Source organism: Papio anubis, chromosome 7 (assembly GCF_008728515.1).
Source record: "Papio anubis isolate 15944 chromosome 7, Panubis1.0, whole genome shotgun sequence".
Taxonomy (NCBI): domain Eukaryota; kingdom Metazoa; phylum Chordata; class Mammalia; order Primates; family Cercopithecidae; genus Papio; species Papio anubis.
Genome location: NC_044982.1, coordinates 157,533,189 through 157,554,949, shown reverse-complemented (window position 1 = coordinate 157,554,949; position 21,761 = coordinate 157,533,189). Strand labels below are relative to the sequence as shown.

General features: G+C 47.9%; 1 protein-coding gene across 2 annotated transcripts in view; it reads right to left on the bottom strand.

The window, feature by feature from the left end:
- The window catches only part of OCA2 (OCA2 melanosomal transmembrane protein), a 346,597-nt gene that overhangs the window by 245,316 nt on the left and 79,520 nt on the right, over positions 1–21,761 (bottom strand). For both annotated transcript variants that reach the window (XM_003900679.3, XM_017960451.3), the window contains 3 exons: positions 20,435–20,595; positions 18,157–18,239; positions 16,826–16,979 (listed from right to left, as the gene is read on the bottom strand). In XM_003900679.3, the coding sequence (XP_003900728.2) occupies positions 16,826–16,979; positions 18,157–18,239; positions 20,435–20,595 (398 nt within the window). The remainder of the gene's footprint in view (positions 1–16,825; positions 16,980–18,156; positions 18,240–20,434; positions 20,596–21,761) is intronic.

The following is a 21,761-nucleotide window of genomic DNA, read 5'->3' as shown; positions in this document are numbered from 1 at the left end:
AGGTTCAAGCAATTCTCCTGCCCTAGCCTCCCGAGTAGCTGGGACTACAGGCAAGCACCACCACACCTGACTAACTTTTGTATTTTTAGTAGAGACGGGGTTTCACCGTGTTGGCCAGGATGGTCTTGAAGTCCTGACCTCGTGATCCGCCCACCTCGGCCTCCCGAAGTGCTGGGATTACAGGTGTGAGCCATCTCACCCGGCTGCAACATGCTCTTGAACAACCAATGTGTCATAAAAGAAATAAAATGGAAATCAGAAAGTATCCTGAGACAGACAAAAACAGAAACACAACATACCAAAATTTATGGGACACAGCAAAAGCAGTTTTAAGAGGGAAATTTCTAGTGACAAATACCTACCTCAAAATCATTAGCCTGATTGGATCACACTACAGTGTAAACATGAATTGAAACCACATTGTGCCCCATACATACATACAATGATTATCTGTTAATTAAAAATAAAATAAAACTGTAAAAAAGAAGAAAGAGCTCAAATAAACAACCTAACTTTGTACCTCAAGGAAATAGAAGGGCCAGCTAAGCCCAAAGTTGACAGAAGGAAAAAAATATGGCAGAAAGAAATGAAACAGAGAGTAGAAAGACAGCTGAAGAGATCAACAAAACCAAGAGTTGGTTTTGAAAAGATGAACAAAATTAATGGAACTTTATCTAGACGTAGCAAGAAAAAAAAGAGAGAGGACTCACATAAATAAAATTATAAATGAAAAAGAAGACATTACAACTGATATCATAAGAGGCTACTGTGAACAATTACATGCCTACAAATTGATAGCCTAGAAGCAGCTGGTAAATTCCTAGAAACATACAACCTACCAAGACTGAATCAAGAAAAAACAGAAAATCTGAACAGACCAATAAGAAGTAAGAAGATTGAAGCACTAATCAAAAACCCTTCCAACAAAGGAAGTCTCAGGACCAATGGCTTCACATGTAAATTCTACCAAACATTTAAAGAATGCCAATCCTGGAACTTTTGCAAAACTTCAAACTTTTGCAAAAAATGAACTTGTTTTATAAAGCCAGTGTTACCCTTCATACCAAAGCCAGATAAGGACACTACAAAAAAAAAAGAAACAAAGGAAAGAGGAGAGAGAGAGAGAGAAAGAGAGAGAGAAAGAAAGAGGAAGGAAGGAAGGAAGGAAGGGAGGGAAGGAGGGAGGGAGGGAGTGAGGGAGGGAGGGAAGGAAAGAAAGGAAGAAAAGAAAAAGGAAAGAAAGAACTAATTTCAGACCAACATCCCTGATGAACATAGATGCAAAAATGCTCAACAAAATACTAGCAAACTGAATTCAGCAGCACATCAAAAGGATCATATACCATGATTAAGTAGGAATTATTCCCGAATCCAAGGACAGGTTCAACATACACAAATCAATAAATGTGATACACTGCCTTAACAGAATGAAGGATAAAAATCATAGGATCATCTCAATGAATGCAGAAAAGGCATTTGAGAAAATTCAACATCCTTTCATAATTAAAAGCTCTCAACAAATAAGGTATAGAATAAATGTACCACAACATAATAAAGACCATATATAACAAGGCCCGCAGCTAACATTATACTCTATAGTGAAAAGCTGAAAGCTTTTCTTCTAAGATTAGGAACAAGACAAGGACACTCACTCTCACCATTTCTATTCAACATAGTACCAGAAGTACTAGAGAGAGCAATTAGACAACAACAACAACAAAACATTAAAAATGTCCAAATTGGAAAGGATGAAGTTAAACTCTATTTGTTTGCAGATGATGTGATCTCATATAGAGAAAACCCTAAAGACTCTACCAAAACTCTGCTAACACTAATAAACAAATTCAGTAAATTCGTAGGATACAAAATCAGAGCACATACAAAACAAATCAGTTTTATTTCAATATGCTAACAATGTACTATCCGAAAAAGAAAGAAAATAATCCCATCTATAATAGCATCAAAAAGAATAAAGTAGGAATAAATTTAACCAAAGAGGTTTCAAGATCTGTACACTGGAGACAGTAAGATACGAATGAAGAAATCAAAGAAGATACAACTAAATGGAAAGATATCCCATGTTCATGGTTTGGAAGAATTAATATTGCTAAAGTGTCCATAACTACCCAAAGCAGTCTACAGATTCAATGCAATCCCTATCAAAATTCCAATGGCATTCTTCATAGAAATAGAAAAAAAAATTCCAACTGCATTCTTCATAGAAATAGAAAAAAAATTCTAATTTATATGGAACCACAGAAGACCCTACATAGCCAAATCAACATTGAGTAAGAAGGAAAAAGCTGGAGGCATGACACTTCCTGATGTCAAACTATATTACACATCTATAGCAATCAAAACAGTATGACTGGCATAAAAACAGATATATAGACCAATAGAACAGAAGACTCAAGAGCCCAGAAATAAACCCATGCATGTTACAGTCAACTAATATTTAATAAGAATGCCAAGAATACACAGTGGGGAAAGGATAGTCTCTTCAATAAGTGGTGTTGGGGACGCTGGATAACCACATACAAAAGAATGAAAGTGGACTCTACCCTACACCATATACAGAAATTGATTTGAAATTGATTAAAGACTTAAATGTAAGACTTGAAACTGTAAAACTTCTGGAAGAAAATACAGGGAAAAGCTCCTTGATGCTGGTCTTGACAATGATTTTTTGGATAAGACACCAAAAGCACAGGTAACAAAAGCAAAAAATAAACAAGTGGAACCATATCAAATTAAAAAGCTTCCGCACAGCAAAGGAAACAAATAACAAAATGAAGACAGACTCAAAATACTTGCAAACCATATACCTAAGGGGTTAATATCGAATACATGTAAGGAACTCATACAAATCAAGAGCAAAAACATTAATATCCTGACCAAAAAATGGACAAAGGATCCGAATAGACATTTTCCCAAAGAAGACGTGCAAATGGCTCCAAGGTTCACGAAAAGTTGCTTAGCATCATTAATCATCAAATGCACGTCAGAAATACAATGAGATACGGCCTCACACCTGTTAGAATGGCTCCTCTAAAAAAGACAACAGATAACAAGTGTTGACGAGGATGTGAAGAAAAGGGAACCCCAGCATGCTGTGGGGGTGCAAATTAGTACAGCCACATGGAAAGCAATATGGAACTTGCTCAAAACTTAAAAATAGATCTACCATATGACGGAGAAAATCCCACTTCTGGGTCTATATTCGAAGGAAATGGAAGCAGAATCTCAAGCAGATATCTGGGCGGCCACGTTCATTGCAACCTTATCCACAGTAGCCAAGATATAGAAGCAACCTAAGTGTCCACAATGGACGAATGAATAAAGAAAACATGTTTCATATACATACATACACACACACACAAATGGAATATTATTCACCCTTAAAAAGGAAGGAAATCTGCCAATTTGGCACGACATGGATGAACCTGAATGCTAAGTGAAGTAAGTGATACAGAAGGACAAATACTGCATGATCTCACTTACATGAGGCCAAAGGGAGCTCTAGGGGCCAGGAGTGGAAGGAGAGGAGGGTGTGGGAGATGAGGAGCTGACCCTCAGAGCTAGGCACTGGGGCAATGTGGTCAGGGAGTGGTTTGGACTTAATTCTGCATTTCTCATTTAAAACATAATCAACTACGTGCCAAAAAAACCACATATTTTTCTTTCTTTGTGTGCCTGTGAAGGAGAAAAGAAATAAAGAACAAGGAGGAAGGGTGAAGGAAAAATGTTGCAGAGTAACTTCCAAACCATTTGGACATAGGAAGGAATAGATGAAGGCACCCAAGCCACAGGACGGCTGCCTGAACTCACAGCACTGCCCTAGGGAGCTGCAGCCCCAGGATGTGGTGCTGGAGAACAGCATGCACCTCGCTGATGCCCGGAGGCCACGCACAGCCCTGACAAATGCCCAGCCGGGCACAGCTGCAGAGGAGCCATGCAGGCCCCTGGTTCTCTGCAGCATCGGCTCCGCCAACGGATTCCAGCCAGGTGACCTGGAGCCTGGAGAGGCCGAGAGCTGCCGGGCCCACGGCACTCTGCACCAGAAGTACAACAGAGTGGGCTGAGAGCACCAAAACGTTCAAGTAGGTCACTGACACGGCAAATACTGGCTAACAGAAATTGGTTCAGACTCGGGACCCTCCAGAAGCAAAATGCTAAAATATATGGCAAGAGTTTCAAGGTTGGGCAGGAGGCACCAAAAAAGCTGACACAAGAGGCCGGAAAAATGCCAACTAGGCTTGCACAGTAGCAAAACATGAAGTACGGGTGTCCCCTGCGATACCAAGGAAGTTAGAAAATACACCTAACCAACTTGGATCTCTGGAACATAAGAGAGTTGAGCTGAGGCTGGAACAGGGGAAGCTAAGACGTGTGCGGCAGATGCCCCACCATGGGGCTGCAGGGCGTGGTACGACCCCATGGGGCCTCCCTGCAGGGCCTGCTCCGCCTCCTTCCTTTCTCTGCGGTGGAGGTGGACTGTTGTGAGTGCCCTGCCTCACGGTGGTCTGTGGGGTGCACGAGGGCAGAGAATGCCCACTTGGAGGTTGTGGCTGCTGGTCCTCATCCCACCACCAGCTCCTGCATTGGCGGCAGGAGCCCTTAACAGCATGAAAGCTTTTGGGGAGGAGATTGTGTACCTGGGGTGAGGAGTAACCCTGTGCCTGCTGAGTGGTCCAGGAGAGCCGGGTGCCTGTGTTCTCAGTCATTTTCTGCAGGCTGATGGGGTGGGCTCGAGGCCACGTGGGAGCCTCACAGGGCTGCGTCTGTCCCTGCCGCTGAGGCCTGCTTTCCTCTGCTCTTACATGGATGTGATGAGTTCCTGGCCCCTTGTGCTTGTTGATATTTTGTCATTATTGTGTGTTAGCTGATGTGTTCCCTCTGCCAGGCCCCTCGGACACCATGTGACCCAAGGAGAAGGTACACACTCCAAATTCAAATATTTTCTTTTTAGGTATTGCCCACAAATACTGAGTCGGTTTTCTAGCCTATATTTTGCAGAACAATAGATCCCAGAGCTCGAAGGCACCACAGGAAATCAGTGGCGCAGTCCCCGAAACCTCCTGGCTGTGATTCCAGTTCTGAAGTGGTGATGTCCAGCTGTGGGCTGCGGGCCTGCGCCTGCGGGTCTGCCACGCACCGACTGTGCTTCTTCCCCACCTGATCCTGCCTGGCCTGGAAAGAGCTGGCATTTCTCCCCGAAATCAGGACAACTGTATCCCTGAATGTCCAGTACTCAGTTCCTAAGGTACAAATGCCTGTTGCATATGGAAAAGCTTCCTGCTCAGAAGCTTAGCTCCGCAGGACCGCCTGTGAGCCGCCAACTCCGCTGGCTTCGGAGAGTCACAGCGGCCAGCACCTCCCAGCTTAGAGTGGGGATGTTCCAAAAGCTGCTTTCGCCTGACTATATCCCTAAATACACAAGATGGAATCGGCGCTGTCCCTGCCCCGGCTCAGACGAGAGACGGCTCCGGAAGCCGGCAGGCCCCACCCGGGACGCCCGTCCCTGCCCCACACGCGCTGCCGCGTTCGTCTCCCACGACAAGCCAGGAGATGTCACTCTGTTTTGTGGGCGAGGGGAGTAAAACGTGGAGAAACCACAACCCAGAGTCTGAAACCTGCATTCTGGCTGCTGCCTGCGGGAACGCGGGGCGGGAACGCGGGGTCCTCCGTGGTGCAGCGCACGAGCCGAGCGCAGGGCAGTGTCCCCCCGGGCCCGGGGGGCGGTGCCCCCCCCGAGCGCAGGGCAGTGTGTCCCCGAGCGCTGAGCCCGAGGTGTGCCAGTGACTCGGCCCTCGGGGGTTCTTAGAAACGGGATCTCAGAGTTGGCGGAGGTCCGGAGACGGCCCTCGACCTCCGTGAGCGTGTGGGTCCCACCCCGCCCGGCCTGCTCGCGGCCTCCATCTGGACGCTCCGAAGGCCCAGGGCCACCCGCGAACCCGCCCGCGCCGCCAGCTCCCCACACCGCGTCCCGCTCCAGCCGACGCCGCCCCAAGCGGGGAAAGGTGACCTCAGAGTGACGCGAAACCGAGGGTCTCAGCCTGTCCCTCCCCGGCTCTGCTGGTGGCCACGTAGCGCCCGCGCAGAAACACCGTCCAGCCGCCGCCACCCAGGCCCTGGGCCCCGCGGGTCCGCAAGACACCCTGCTCCTCCTTCCCGTGGGTCTCTCTGCGCGTCACTGATCCTTCCATTTACCAAAGGAGCCCAGGGAAGAACATCAGTCCATCGCCTCCTGTTTTCAACATGGAAAAGCAGCCTGCGCCACCGAACGACCTGTGCAAACCAGACAGCAGAAACTGCGGGCCCTGGGGTGGGGGCATCCCCTGCGGCTCCGCCCCCTCAGCCCCCTGCTGCGTGCCCTGCGGCGGCTGTCCCTGTCCCCGTCCCTGTGGTGTAGGAGCCAGTCCCCAAGCGAGAGAGAGAAGAGGGTGTGCTGCGTTGTCCCCGGGGCACTCTGCCTGCCACCCAGCTCCTGAGAGCACTGGCTCTGGAAACCCTCTCTCCAACCAGAGTGTGGGCAACAGGTGGAGGCCCCGACTTGGAAGCTGGGCTGCAGGGGAGGCTGTGGGGGCGCCAGCGGGGCACCCAGACCATCTGGGACACATCCACACACACACAGGCGGTCACAACCCCCTCACCTCACATACATGGTCTCACACTCACCCTCCCTCACGCCACACACTAACAGTCTCACACTCACACACTAACTGGTACACACAGACACAACCATGCAGTCACACACTGACACCCAGAAACATGGTCTGACACACACCCTCACATGCCCACACTAACAGTCTCGCACGCTTACTAACTTGCACACACACAGAGACACAACAGTCACACTCTCCACATGCAGTCACACACAGACACATGGTCTCATGCACACACACCCTCACTGTGACACACAGCCTCATATGCACTTAAACAGTAATACACACACTCATGTACTAACACACCCACAGTCACACACATGCACCCCAATGTCCTTCCACTTGATCCTGCGCCCTCACGGCCACCCGATTTTTGATGACAGACAAGGCCATGAGGGATCATCAGACTGTGGGGGAGGAAGCCCCTCCATCCTTTGAGCCCCAGATTTCTTCCTGTATATAAAAGGAAGTCACCACACCTCACAACGTGACTGTGATGGAAACTGTGCAGGCCTCACCTCGCACTGCCCCTGTGAGCCGGACCAAGGTGTCAGGGCGTCCAGGAGGCAGGCAAGCTCCGGAGGCTCCTCTCACACTGCCTGCAGCTCAGCTCAGCCCAGCCCGCCAGTCCTGGGCACCCCCACTTCCCCTCCTCAGGACGAGGCTGATTCCACAGAAAGGGCTGGGGGTGTCCTGAACCTAGGTTCAAGCCTGCCTTCACCGCCTCCCAAGCCCCCGTCTCCCCAACCTTGCGTCTCCCCAAGCTCACATCTCCATTGGCAAAACACAGCACAACACCTCCGTCAGAGACCTTCTGCATGAGTTTCCCAGGCTGCTGTCACCAAACCCACCCTCCTCCAGTCCTGCAGGGAAGACGTTCAGCGGGCGCGCTCCATTCTACATCGAGGCCTTGCAGGAACGCATTCCTTTGCAGGCTCTAGGGGAGAATCCATCCCTCACTTTCCCCTAACACCCAAATTCCACCAACAGGACCCCTCTCTTCCAGCTTCAAAGCCATCAATGGTGAATCAAGCCCTCACGTCACAGTTCTGTGACCCTTTATTCCATAGTCACATCCCTCTCTGGCCACAGCTGGGAGGGCTCTCCATTTGTGAAGACGCACTGAGCTCACCCAGATAATCTACATCACAAGGTCATTGGCACAATCGCTCTGCGAGGCCCCTTTTGCCATGTGAGGTCTCAAATGCAAATGGTCTGGTGGGGGGGTTAGGATGTGGACATCTCGGGGGAAGCGGTCATTAATCAGCCTACTGCACCTTTTCAGAATCAGCACAGATGGTAGGAGCATGACAGTCATCTGTTCACCTTGCACAGCCTGCTGGGCACTGGCCACAGGTAATTCCCATCTCCTTGAGAAGCGCCACACCCTGGTGAGAAATGTGGGCTCCAAAGGCAGCCACTGGCCAGCTGGGGGACTTTGGGCAAGTGGTCTGACTTCTCTGTGCTTGGTGTCCTCATCTATAAAATGGAGGTGGTGATAAAGTCGGCCTCATGGGGTTGTGGGGTGTCTATTAACATAGAGAGAATTCCCAGAACAGGGCTGGCCCCTCCGCACATGTTAGCTCCTGTGGTTATCACCACGATCATTTTCTTTGAAGTCGGAGCCCTCAAGACTCACTGTGGCCCTCCTCCCTGCACTGGCTTCCTTTTGCCCCACCACCCACCACCTCTCACTGGACCTGGCTTTGAACAACAGCACGATCCAGAGCTCACTGCATGTGCAGGAACAGCCAAGGGCATGCAAAAGTGAGCCATCCAGGAGATGAGGTTGGAAAGGGTCCACCTCCTTCAAGCAGTCTGCAAAATTCTTGCCATTTTTCTAGGGAATGATGTGGCTACCCATTTTGAGAAACCTGAAATGCTGGAATGTGAACTTGCCAGGAAAAAACATGAGTAGCATGGCCCATGGCCAGATGACCTATGTCCCATCCCGACTCCTTCAACTGCAAAAGTGTCTTTGCAATTCAGTTTATGTGTTAAACAGAGAGAGTGTATTACATAATCCACCAGTTTTCCTACAGTTCTGAAGGAATCCTTTTCAAGGAAGAAGAGGTATCTCTGGAACAAGGTAATGGAGCAAGTCTGCCAGAGCTACAGGATGCAATATGTTCCATGAATCAGCAGTAAGAAGAGGCTTGCAGACAAAAAGAAATGAACGAGGGGGCAGAGCCATTGGCTACAGATTTAAATTGCATCTCTGCAGAGCATCATAAGAACAGAAATTAGGAAAACCTAACTTGGAGGTTTGCAGTGTTATGGTATGTGCATTGGGTTTTGAAATGCAGCCTCTTCCCTCTCCAAATATGCTTCCCATTTCTGTAAATTAAAATGGAGACGACTCCCTGGAAGATGGAAGCTGTTCCCTATTCACCTCTCTTGAATTTAATTTCACAGTTAATTTTTAAACCAAACACTACACAAACTCCTAAATTAAATATGAAAGGAACAAAGCAGTGAAACGCGATGTTACACAAAGGCTGCTACAATTATATAAAGTGGGTGAAGGCAAAGAAAGGCCTGCTTGTCTCCAGCAGAAAGGAGCAGTGGTGGCAATCCTTCTGAAAACATAATACCAGGGTTGGATGAAAGACACATGGCGAAAATGCACTGTCTCATTTATGTTGTGAAGTGTTATTCATTAAGACTGTGTCAGAACTATTTTAATATAATTTTATATAGTATAAGGGCATAGAAGCCTTAGCTCTGATAATGGACTTTTTAGAATGCTGCATTGGGAAATCTCCCAGAGCCCTATTATAGACGCAAAGTGCAAGAGTTAGGAGGATTGCTCCAACTGTGTTTCCGGGACTTTCAACGAGAACTACTTTACAAGGACGGGCGGGTGCAGTGGCTACGCCTGTAATCCCAGCACTTTGGGAGGCCGAGGCAGGCAGATCACGAGGTCAGGAGTTCGAGACCAGCATGGCCAGCATGGTGAAATCCCATCTCTACTAAAGATACAAAAAATTAGCCGGGGGTGGTGGCGTCCACCTGTGATCCCAGATACTTGGGGAGCTGAGGCAGGAGAATTGCTTGAACCCGGGAGGCAGAGGTTGCAGTGAGCCAAGATTGCACTACTGCACTCCAGCCTGGGTGAGATTCCATCTCAAAAAGAAAAAAGAAAGAAAGAAAAAAAAGAAAGAAAAAGGAACTACCACACAAGGATGAAAGATACAACCCTAAATCCTCAGGCAAGAAAGTGTCAATCAGGATGATTATCTGTAGGACCAGAAGTATAAATAACCCAAGATATTTCCTGAAATAATTTCATCCCATCAAGCTATTAAAAGACCTAAGGGAACCCTGGCTGATCCTTTGTTCCCGTTCAGTCACTCGTGGGTCATTAGGCACAAAGTCAGGGGTGGAAAGTGCTCCCTATGCAGGAGCCAAGTTAGACCAGACCCCGGGACCTTAGCACCTGTCTCAAGTATCTGAAGATGCTCTGGAAACATCTGTTCAATATTTATTGAGCACTTCTTCTAGGCCAGGCAGTGTCCAAGGCACTGGGAATCAACACTGCACAAAAGCAACCAACAACAGACACAGTGAGATGGAGCCCCCACGACAAAGCACGTACAAAGTAAAGTAGAGGTTCCTCTTCAAAGACTGTCCTCCCCATCTAATTAGAAATAAATAGAAACTTCTCTCAGAAGCAAAATGTATTCAGAGACCTGTGCTAACATTCTTAAATATCTGCTAGCCGTAATAAAGAAATCAATGTACTTTATGTTCTTAGCTGTCACAATTTAGCATCAATATTTGTCCTGGCATGCTTAAACTAGTCCAACCAAGCATGAGCTCACAGCCTGTTCCTCTTCCTTATTTAAAGGTGTTTGTTTTTACCTTTCTCAGCATTTGACAAGTTACTTCCTCCTTCCTTTGTTCTCCTCTGCCTTTGCCGCTTTTAAAAAGTTCTAAGTTGCTAGCCAATCAAGACAAATAAAAAAATATGAGGTCCCATTTCAGCCAATGGAAACCGCACACAGCAGTAAGGTGGACGTGTCAGGTTATAAATGACCCTGTCTCCTTGGTTCGGTGTACTCTCATGGCAGAACTACTGGTGAGTGTACCCTTTCTGCAGAAAGTTTAAAAATAGCCTTGCTGAGGGAATTACATTTATGTTCAAGTGCTATTTCTTTACGGCACCGAAAAACAAACATTTCAAACAGAGCGGATGAGAAGGGATCAGGGAGGAAGCCATAGCCTGAGGCAACAGCGTCAGCCTCTGGGGAGTGGCTGGCAGCAGCAGATTGGAAGGACAGGCAGGGGCATCTGCAAGCCACCCCAAGACTCCCCTGAGAGAAGCAGGGTGCAGACGGCAGTGGCACAGCCTAAGCATGCCTGCCTGCAGAATCTAGAGACCTCCAGTTCTGAGGAAGCAGCCTTGCCTACAACAAGACAACTTCTGAGTCCTTGCCCAAGGCAAATTCTACCCCGAGAGTAGATCCTAGGAACGATGCAATGTTGGCTCCACTGCGGGGGAGCCCACAGGGCTGGCGATTGCATCCAGCTCTCCCTTCATCATGTGGGCCTTCCCCTAGGGAGTGCTGGACACAGAAGTCACAGAAACACAAGGTAGAACATCCTATTCCTTTAGCACCCCTGCAGCCTTTTCTACCTTCCACATCAAGTTACAGACACAACAAAAGGACAGTGCTGGGGTTTCACAAGTTGTTGCTTAGACTACCTATATAAAATTTATATTTGCAAGTTATACTACTATTATAAGAAAGGAAAATCATATTAAGTCCACAGAATATTTATCAAGATAGACCATAAACCTGGGTCATTAAGAAAAAAGTCAACAATGCCCAGACACAGTGGCTCACATCTGTAATCCCAGCACTTTGGGAGACCGAGGCAGGCAGATCACTTGAGGCCAGGAGTTCGAGACCAGCCTGGTCAACATGGCAAAAGCCCGTCTCTACTAAAAATACAAAAAGTAGCCAGGCGTGGTGGTGTGTGCCTGTGCTCTCGGCTACTTGGGAGGCTGAGGCATGGGAATCACTTGAACCCACGATGCAGAGTTGCAGGGAGCTGAGATTGTGCCACTGCACTCCAGCCTGGGCAACAGAGTGAGATTCTGTCTCTCACACACACATACACACACACAAAGTCAACAAATTTAAAGAATTAAATATAGTGTAAGTTCTGTAACTATAAGTGAATCAAACTATAATTTAGTAATAGAAAGACAACAGGAAAATCTATAATATCCAGAATTTAAAAAACACACATCCAAATAATCTATGGGTCAAAGTGAAAGTCTCGGGGAAATTTAAGAATTAGAGAGAACTAACTGAAACTAAAAACACAACACATCAAAATCTGTAAGATGCAGCTAAAGCAGTGCTGACAGGGAAAATTATAGTAACAAACGCTCACGTTAGAAAAGAAAGATTTGTTCCAGGTATGCAAGTCTAGTCCAATTTTCTAAAACAAATCAACGTAATCCACCATATCAAGCAGCGAATGAAAAAACCGTACGAGCACATCAACTGACACAGAAAACATGCTGACAAAACTCAACACCCAATTATGGTTTTAAAAAAAGAGAGAGAAAGAAAGGAAAAAACACAACAGAAAAAAAACCCTCTTAGTACATTAGGAAAAGAAAAGAATTTCCTCAGTCTCATAAAAAGCATCTACAAAAAATTAATAATATCATACTACATAGCGAAAGATTGAACGTTTTCCCTTTAAGATTGAGAACAATGCCAATCTTACCATTCTCATACTCGCCACTGCAATAAGGCAAGAAAAAGAAATTAGACATACAGACTGGAAAAGAAGAAATAAAACTGTCCTCATTGCAAATGACATGATTGTCTACATAGGAAATCTCAATAATTTTATTTTTTAAAAACCCTGAGAAGTAACAGATAAATTCAATAAAATAACAAGGTACAAGATTAACACACAGAAAAATGCATTTATATGTACTGACAATAGATAAGTGGAAATCAAAATAAAAACTCAGCACCATTTACAATTGCTCCAAAGAAAAGGAAACAGGTATAAATTAAGAAAAGATGTGCAAGATCAGCATCATGAAAATTATTTTAAAAATCAAAGAAAGCCAAAATAAATACTATGTTTTGGGACTAGAAAGCCATTCTAAAATGTGGATGTCAAAGCACCACATGAAAAAGCAATTGAAGTCCTAGAAAACAGAAATGTAACTTTATTCCAATAAAGCTGGAGGAAGAAGAGGGGAAAATGTAAATGGGGAAAAAATGGCCACAGAATAGCCAGAACAATTTTGGAAAAAAAAATAAATGTGAGGAATCACTCTTCCCAGTGTCCAAACTGACACCTGCAATAATCAAGATAGTGTGGTACTGGTGGAGGAACAGACACATTACCAATGGGACAGAATAGAGAACCCAGAGATATACCCCACAAATATGTCCAATTAACTTTTAACCAAGGAGCAAATGCAATTCAACTGAGGAGGGATAGTCTTATCGATAAATGGTGCTGGCCCAATGGGACATTCATAGGTTTAAAAATGAACCTTCACTTAAAACTCTCACACAAATACAAAAAATAACTCAAAGCCTGGCACAGTTGCTCACACCTGTAATCTCAGCACTTTAAGAAGCCAAAGCAGGAGAATCTCTTGAGGCCAGGAATTCAAGACCAGCCTGGGCAACATAGCAAGACCCTAATTCTACAAAAAAAGTTTAAAACTTAGCCAGCTATGGTATTGCACACCTGTAGTCCCAGCTACTTGGGAGACTGAGGCGAGAGGATCACTTGAGCCCAGGAGTTTGAGGCTGCAGTGAGCTGTGATCATGCCACCGCACTCCAGCCAGGGTGACAGCGTGAAACCTTGTCTCAAAGAAAAAAATAATAATAATAAAACTAACTCAAAATAGATCCTGGTCTTAAAAGTAAAACTGAAAAAAAAAATAAGAAAACCAATCTTTGGACTCTGGAATTATTGCAACTAAGCAATAAGTTCTTAGACTTGACAGCCAAACCACAATCTGTAACAGAAAAAAACTGGCCCAGCACGGTGGCTCATGCCCGTAATCCCAGCACTTTGTGAGGCCAAAGTGGGTGGATCACTTGAGGCCAGGAGTTCGAGACCAGCCTGGCCAACATGGTGAAACCCCGTCTCTACAAAAAATACAAAAAAATTAGCCAGGCGTGGTGGCACACACCTGTAGTTTTAGCTACTTGGCAGGCTGAGGCAGGAGAATCACTTGAACCCAGGAGATAGTGTTGGAATGAGCCGAGATCAGGCCATTGTACTCCAGCCTGGGCAACAGAGGGAGACTCTATCTCAAAAAAAAAAAAAAAGGCTGGCACTGTGGCTCACACCTGTAATCCCAGCACTTTGTCTCCAAAAAAAAAGAAAGAAAAATTATAAACTAGACTAAGAGAAAATATTTGCAAACCACATATCCAACAAAGTCTTCATAATATATAAAGAACAGTCACAGCTCAACATTTACAAAAACAAACAATTCAATTAGAAAATAAGCAAAAGGCATGTACAAACATCACACTGAAGAAGATACACAGGTGGCAAATAAATACATGAAAAGATAATGTCCAACATTATCATCATGAGAGAAATTAAGCTGAAAGCACAGTAAGATATCACTGCACACCAATAGAAAGACCACACCCTGTCATAGACAGGGGCACGTGGACAGCTATGACAGAAGGGCCTTGGACCACCAGATGTGTAGAGGAAGCCGTGTAGGGAGACCTGCTGAAAGACTGCCAGGAAACGGATGGGCTGCATGGGGAGGCAGCCTCTGGAGGTCTTGGGCTGCCACACTGCTCGTGGAATACAGGGACTGCCCTCCAAGGCCCTTCCTGAGACCCTGCCGCACTCCCTTCTGTGTGTGGCTGGTTTGTGTGTGGTGGCCTCTGCTTTTTGTTTCTACAAGGGCAGAAACCATGTCGAACTGGCCTCTTTACAGGACTTTTAAAATCCAGAGATGGCTTTTTGTAGAGAAGGAGAGGTTTTTTCCTAAATGACTAATAATAATGACCATTAATTAATAAAAATTAATAAATCTTTGCTAATTATGTAGTTTTCGAAGGTTGAACAATTTTACAAAAAAGGTGAACAAACCCTAGAATAACAGAGAAGCCCATTAAAAATAATTGGCATTGTATTTTATTTTTTAATTAATGACTGTTAACTAATTAAAGCACATTGAATTTATTAAATCTATAATTGCAAAATAATAATAAAAAAGGGGAAGAGAGAAACTAAATAAATTCAGTGGACACCACTGGAAGTTACTAAGGGAAGAGCTCATTACTAAGAAAGTTGATCATTACAGAAATAGGATTTATCTTAGGCGGGCAGTGGGCCCTGGTGGGTATTAAAATCATTAAGAGAAAAGGTGGCAGGGAGCTGGGCACCTTTCTCCACCACCTCAACTCCCTGGACATTCTCCGCACCCCTGACAGCGGGACATCCAGACACAGGGTCCTCCTCCCGGACGCAGCCCAGACCCCTGCCCACCTGTGAAGCATGGGCGCCCCAAAATGGAACCTGCAGGCTTCAGATCTCAACTGTAGTCTGTAGGAAATAGGATAGAGCAGCTAATTAATCCCATGAGGAACCCAGCAGCTGAATCAGGGTATAGAACATTCTACAGAACAACAGAATAGGATTTGTCAACTAGATGGTGGTGTGGTAAAGACTTTGCCTGGTCTGAGGACGCCACCGTTAGAAGGGCCCTTGGCTGGCTTCGGGGTACTCAGCTTCGGGACTGTTCCCTCGTTACCGAGGAGAGGGCTGTCTTGTGGGCCTGGGGCGGTGTGTTCTGCTGTATTCTGTTCCCAGTGTGTTCTGGGCATGTCCTGCATGCCCAGACTGTATAAAATGTAATTTATAAATGGTGTGCACCTGCTTGCCTTCTGGGAGTCGGGATCTTGGTAAGCTGAGGGTGACTATCTAATCAGCCCCCACAAAAACTCAGGCTCCAACAGGCCGCCCGGGGCAGAAACACTGCATGGGGCTGTCTCTGGCTGCTGGAGGGAGGGGCGTGCTCTGTGTGGGCCCTCCCAGGAGACGAGATCTTTCAGAAGCCGGCTCCTGGGTTCCTCCAGGCTCAGATTTCCACTGCCAGGCATGGCAGTAAACCCCAGCCCAGAGGACAGCTGCCCCTGAGCCTGCGAGTTCCTGTGTCAAATCACAGGGTGGTCATGGGAACCGTGAAACATTAATATTGATTTAAAAGAAAACGGATAGAAAACGGAGGGAACAAAACTGTTCTAGAACAGAAGAGATGTAAGAGATAACAATCCCGTGAGTGGCCCTTGTTAAGACAGGTAAGGGCTCAACTTACGGGGGTCATCATTCCTCAGCGGGTAGCCTCAACAACCACAGGCAAAATTCTGGAACTTTCCGGGCCACTCCTCCAGCCTGCCAGCTCCTCAACATCCCAGGTATTTCTCAGACCTATCCCAAGTTCACTAGGAGGCACCTCTAACGGTCACGTCATGCACTGACCTTCCGGGCTCCTGTCCGTGTTGTGAGGAAGTTTGACTTCATAGTTAAATCAACGATGGACCTGCCCAGCCCAGGAAGGGTCTGCGCGTTGCTTCGTGCTGTTGAAGGCACAGCCACACTTAGAACTTTCCAGAAACATCACATTGACTGGACTTAAGATCACATGTGGAAATGCCCATGAGCCAAGCTGACAGACAAAACAGATAATCAGATAATCCTTCCGGGCACACAGCCTCAGGCCATCCATGTCCCCTCACACACACAATCCCACAGTGCAGGTGGGCGCAAATGAGTGTACTCATCACACAGGTGCAGACTCTGAGTCTCAGAGGAGACTGCAACTCTTGTTCCCTCATGGTCACACCTGGAGTGAGCAGCGGAGAGAAGGTAGAAAATCGAACGCACATTCTGTTTTCTCAGGTACACTTCTGCTCCTAAAACCCATCCTTCTCATGTCAGTTGCCAAGATTCAGCAAATATTCCTGTATGGTTCCCTTTCTACCTAGAGAGAGGGACACGCTAATCTTCAGGAATGATGACACTAGTCCAGTTAGATTTAGGAGTCAGGACCGAGCCCATCCAGAGTGTCGGAGGCCTCAAGCCTCCCTGACGGTGGGCCCAGACAGATTGGGGGGGCAGGTGTGAAAGTTACCTCGAATATGATCAACGCGTAGACGCCCGCGAGGATGGCCGTGGCGATGGTCACTTGGGCTTCTACACTCGCGCGGAGGTACTGATAAGCCATCAAAAGAGGGACAGCCTGGGTCTGCTGGAGGGAGGCCCGGATGCTGACGGACACCGTCTCTCTGCAGAACGAAACGACGACCTCACTGTTCACAAGGTCAACAGTTAGGGCACCTCCCTCTATATCAGCCAGACATTAACCAGAATCCAAATGGATCTCAGAACGATTCAGCCCAATGCCCGATCTCACAGCTGGAAGAGCAGTGAGCACAGGCCAGCGGCGTGAGACACAGGACGCAGCCTCCCTGCGGCCAAGCCGGGCCGGTCCAAGTAGGCCCCTCAGCCTCCCTGTGACACCACCTGACAGTGAAGAGTGAGTAGGGGCCTGCACAGAAGACGCCAGCCATTGAACTGGCTCTTCCTCCTCCCCAACATACCCAACCACTTCACCTGCTAACTAAGAGCAAAGCCAGCTGTTTGAACTCCAGTCCCTGAGAGTGAGGCGACACGCTCCAGACGAGAAGCCTGCAAGCGACCACAGGTCGGCGGCGGACACCAGAGCGTTTTTTCAAGTTCAGTCAATACGTTTTATGGGCTGAATTGTGTCCCCTTCCTCCAAAAACCATTCCTAGGTTGAAGTCCTAACCCCGAGTACCTCCAAATGGGACTGTAGGTAGAGGTAGGGTCTTTAAAAAGGTGAGGACGGTTAAATGAGGCCATGGGGATGAGTCCTAATCCAGTAGGATGGGTGTCCATACAAGGAGAGATCAGAAGACAGGCACGGAGGCCACCTGTAAGCCAGTGAGAGGCCTTGGGAGAAACTGACCCTGTCGACACCGTGACCTCAGACTTCCAGCCTCTAGAATTACAAGGTAATTGTCTGACAGTTAAGTCACCCAGTGTGTAGTGCTACGGTACGGCAGCCTTAGCTGTCTAATACACCAACCAAGAGTACCTACTGAATGTGAAGCAGCATTAGTTAAGGAATAAGAATCCTAAATTTCCTAGAACTCTCCACTGTACAGCTTCACAATATTAATGAAATTAGAACATCAACCAAAAACTGCCATTTGCTTCAAAATGACTTCTGCAGTCAACCCTCTTACATCCTGACACCCATGGCTACGATGCCTTCTCACAGCCTTTGAGTTCACTGTCTACACAGCATGAACACCGTGTCCAAGCCACATGCTGACCGGGTGCTGCGTGGGCTGAAACTCAGTGTCCTGTAGGTCAGACTCCTTTAAACACGCATGTCCCAGAGAGCCTGCCCCAACATCTCACTCACTGAGAACTCACCTGCCCAGTACCTCAAAGGTCCTGCTCATCACCGAGCGCTCGCTTCTCCTCGGATTTAAATACACCGTCCAGTTGTGAGTGACCTGTACAAGCCAAAGCATAAAGTTATGGTGAGGCTTTTCACCTGAGACACCATCTGGGATCTGGCACTGCTCGCTCTAGGTATTTGTTTCAAATAAGAGAAGGAGAAAGAAAGAAACGGGGGCATCTTTATTTGCGCTCTCACATCTCTGGTGTTAGAAGCTACTGCTCCTATGTTAGCTCTGATGTTAGGAGCTGGGAATTTCCACAATTTGGAGAGCTTTCTTTAAGAAAAAGGATTCGAAAGAAAAAATGCAGTTAGTGTACAAAAGTGCAAAAGGCATAGAAGTAGTGATTTAATACAAGAAAAACAAATCACGCCCAGACGCGGTGGCTCACGCCTGTAATCCCACTTTGGGAGGCCAAGGTGGGAGATCACTTGAGGCCAAGAGTTCAAGATCAGCCTGGGCAACAGAGCAAGACCCCTGTCCACACAAAAAAATTTTAAAAATTAGCCAGGCCTGGTGGCATGTGCCTGTGGTCCCAGCCACTGAGGGGCGGAGGCAGGAGAATCCCGTGAGCCCAGAAGTTCAAAGTTACAGTGAGCTGTGATCACACCACTGCACTCCAGCCTGGGCAACAGAGTGAGATCCCCAACTCTAAAAATTTTTTAAATTTAAAAAATGAATCACTCCAAGTTACTAGAGACTTGGAGGACTCTTCTGAGCCCTCTGAGTCCTGAGAACTGCTTCTGCAACTGCTTGCAACCTGGAGGCAACAAACCCACGCCCAGCAAACCTCCCACACCCCTGTGCACAGGAGCCCCTGCAAGGAAGGGCCCCAGGGTGAAGCTTCATTCCCTGCCTTGCATGTTCTTGCCCATGGGTACGGGACAGTGATCAGCTAGGGAGGCAGCCTGCGGAGGGAGGGGGATCCTCAATGGGAAGATGCAAATCTCACCCACAAATCACAAAGGACACTGAAAACAGGATCTCTGAAACTGGTCAAAGCAAAGCAGCACATGCATGAGAAAACAGAAGTTCTTTTAAGTACCTCAGTGTTTGCAAAGAGCGTGTCTGGGGGAAAAATCCTTTAGTAAAGATCTCTTGTGTTTCCCATGTTTCTGGGGCTGGATTTGCCTGTGGGCATTCTGGGTGCCTGTGGGCATTTTGGGTGCCTGTGGGCATTTGGGGTCAGCACGTTAGGAAGGGCCACCCCCCCGAGAGAGCAGGGAGGTGCCATACAGATCATTTAACCTGGGTTATTAATATGCAAGTGCTGGGGAGGCAGCAGGACCGCAGGCTGGGTGAGGTCCTGCCCTTCTCCATGCAAGGCCCAGGTCAGAGGGCAAAGGCCATCGCTCATCACCAAGGAGCCCCTTGCCAAGGGGCTCTGCTCTTCACACGGGGAACCAAGTTGACATCCTAGGACCCTGGCCAGGGCAGCCGGTTCAGAACATCGGTGTTGCGTCAGCCATGGTCCAGGATACTGCATGCTAGTTCATAACGAGACCTTAGCTCTGTGGACCATGCTCTGCAAGGCAGGAAAGGTGAGGGTGCATTCATTCCTCACACGCTCCACTGCAGGTGATGCAGCCTGCGCATGGGCGGGGTTTCCTGCTACTGGTTGTAACGGAACATCCAAGAACCGGGGCTGACTTCCACGCAGAAGTCACCATGATAATGCAGAGTGGAGTCTCCGAGGCCAGGGCTCGGGGGCCAGGCTTGCATGGAAGGGGCCCTGCCTCTGGAGTCTAGGCTCTGGGCTGCCACAACAGACACCGCTCCCCGGCTGCCTTTGCAGGATGTGAATGAAGGCTTGACAAGGCTCAGAGACAAGGCTGCGCACAGGCCTACACAGATGCAGCAGCTCAGAACTTAGGCAGGTGTCCACGAACACAGTAATGTGCTGTGGAACTGTCTTCTGAACCATGACGTAAGGCCCAGACTTAACTGCACTTTTACAACACCAAAAAAAAAGTTTTTTCATTTCAAATGTATATTTCCTGAATGGCCCGGCAAAACAGTTTTGAATAAAGAACTTGCAAGCCTAATTGTACCGAAATGGCAAGAATTTGATAAATGGAGAAATGGTAAACAGAAAATTTCAAAGACAAAGCAAAAGATAAGAAGAGCCAATGAACTAAGAATGGTGTCCTCGCCTGTGGCTCCCCATCAAATCCACTCAAGAGGAAACACAATTTATTATGAGATGAAATGAGATTTCACAATCCTTTCAAATAAATTATCAGCATAACCTGCTGTGGCCGCCGCCACCTGGAGCCAGAAGTGTCGGCCTGGGTCAGCTCCACCAGGAGGCGCTCTTCCCTCCCAGAACGACTGGGCCCGCCGGCCACTAGGGCCCCGGCCAGGTCCACCTGCAGCAGCGTGGAGTCCCCGTGGCTGCTGAGGTTCACGGCTTGGGGAGTGTCAAGGAGAACCATAAAGCAGGCAGGAGGAACCCCATGTTCCCACCGCCCGCCAGACGCACACCCTCCTCTGACAGTGTGCGAAGAAACGCGTTTCCCCAGGTGCCCCATGCCCTCAGCCATCAACACAATCTTCCTGCCTTTCCCATTGCCCACGTCTCAGCCCTCATTCCAGACCTAACTCCCCTGAAACAGGTCGTGACCCTCGTATGAGAGGCGCCCCCCACACCGGGGAAGGGTGCATCCTTAGCTCCAAAGATGGAGGGAGGCCAAGAGGGACCTGAACGGACAGGCCTCGCCAGGGCCCCTCCCGGCCTGTTTCCTGCGCTTGCTCATGTGCTCTCGTCCGATCACGCCTTTCACGAGTCTCCACTCTTCATCAAGCCTAGCAGCAGAACCCCAAGCTCAGCTGTTTCTTGTCAGGCAACACTTATACGAAACACATGAGTGTGCCTTTTCCTTGTTAACCTGTCCTTCGTGTCTACTCTGCAGGGCCCTGCTTGGAGACGCTAAGAGGGTGGGGAAACGGTGTTTTCTCCTCCCCTCTGAATCACAGTCTCCTCCACATCCTCTGAGAGCCCAGGCTGCCACGCTGGGTGTGATACAAAATGCATCACCTGGGAAAAAGGATGGGAGGAGGAAGGAGGGAGAGAAGGGGGAGAATGGGGAGAAGGGAAGGAGAGAGAAAGGGAGAGGAGAAAGAAGAGGCAGCAAAGAAGAGTAGGAAGGGAGGGAGGAAAAGAAGGGAGAGCGGAAGGAAGGGAGGGCGCCCATAACTGACCTGCTTGTGGAAGTTTGCTGGCTTCTGTTCATTTGCCCGTTGCCCTGGGAGCCTCTGACAGGCCTCCCGCAGATAACCATTCAGGGACAAAGCACTTCAGGTGCTGCAACTACAGGCTTCTAAAACAGACCCTGCAACTACGGAACCCACACAGCCCAACTGTGCTGCGGGAGACACTGAGGTTCCGAAAGAAAGGTGGCTGTGCCATTCACCAGCTAAAGGAGAGTGGTGCTTTCTCCAGAAGCTCTCCCCTCACAGCAGCCACACCCGGTGTCCCTCACCCAGGCTCCTCCAGAGGACAGGCCAGAGGGCCGGGAGGAGGCCTCAGAGCTCCCTGCTCAGACGACAGCCCTGAGGATGTTGTTCTGGGCCTTT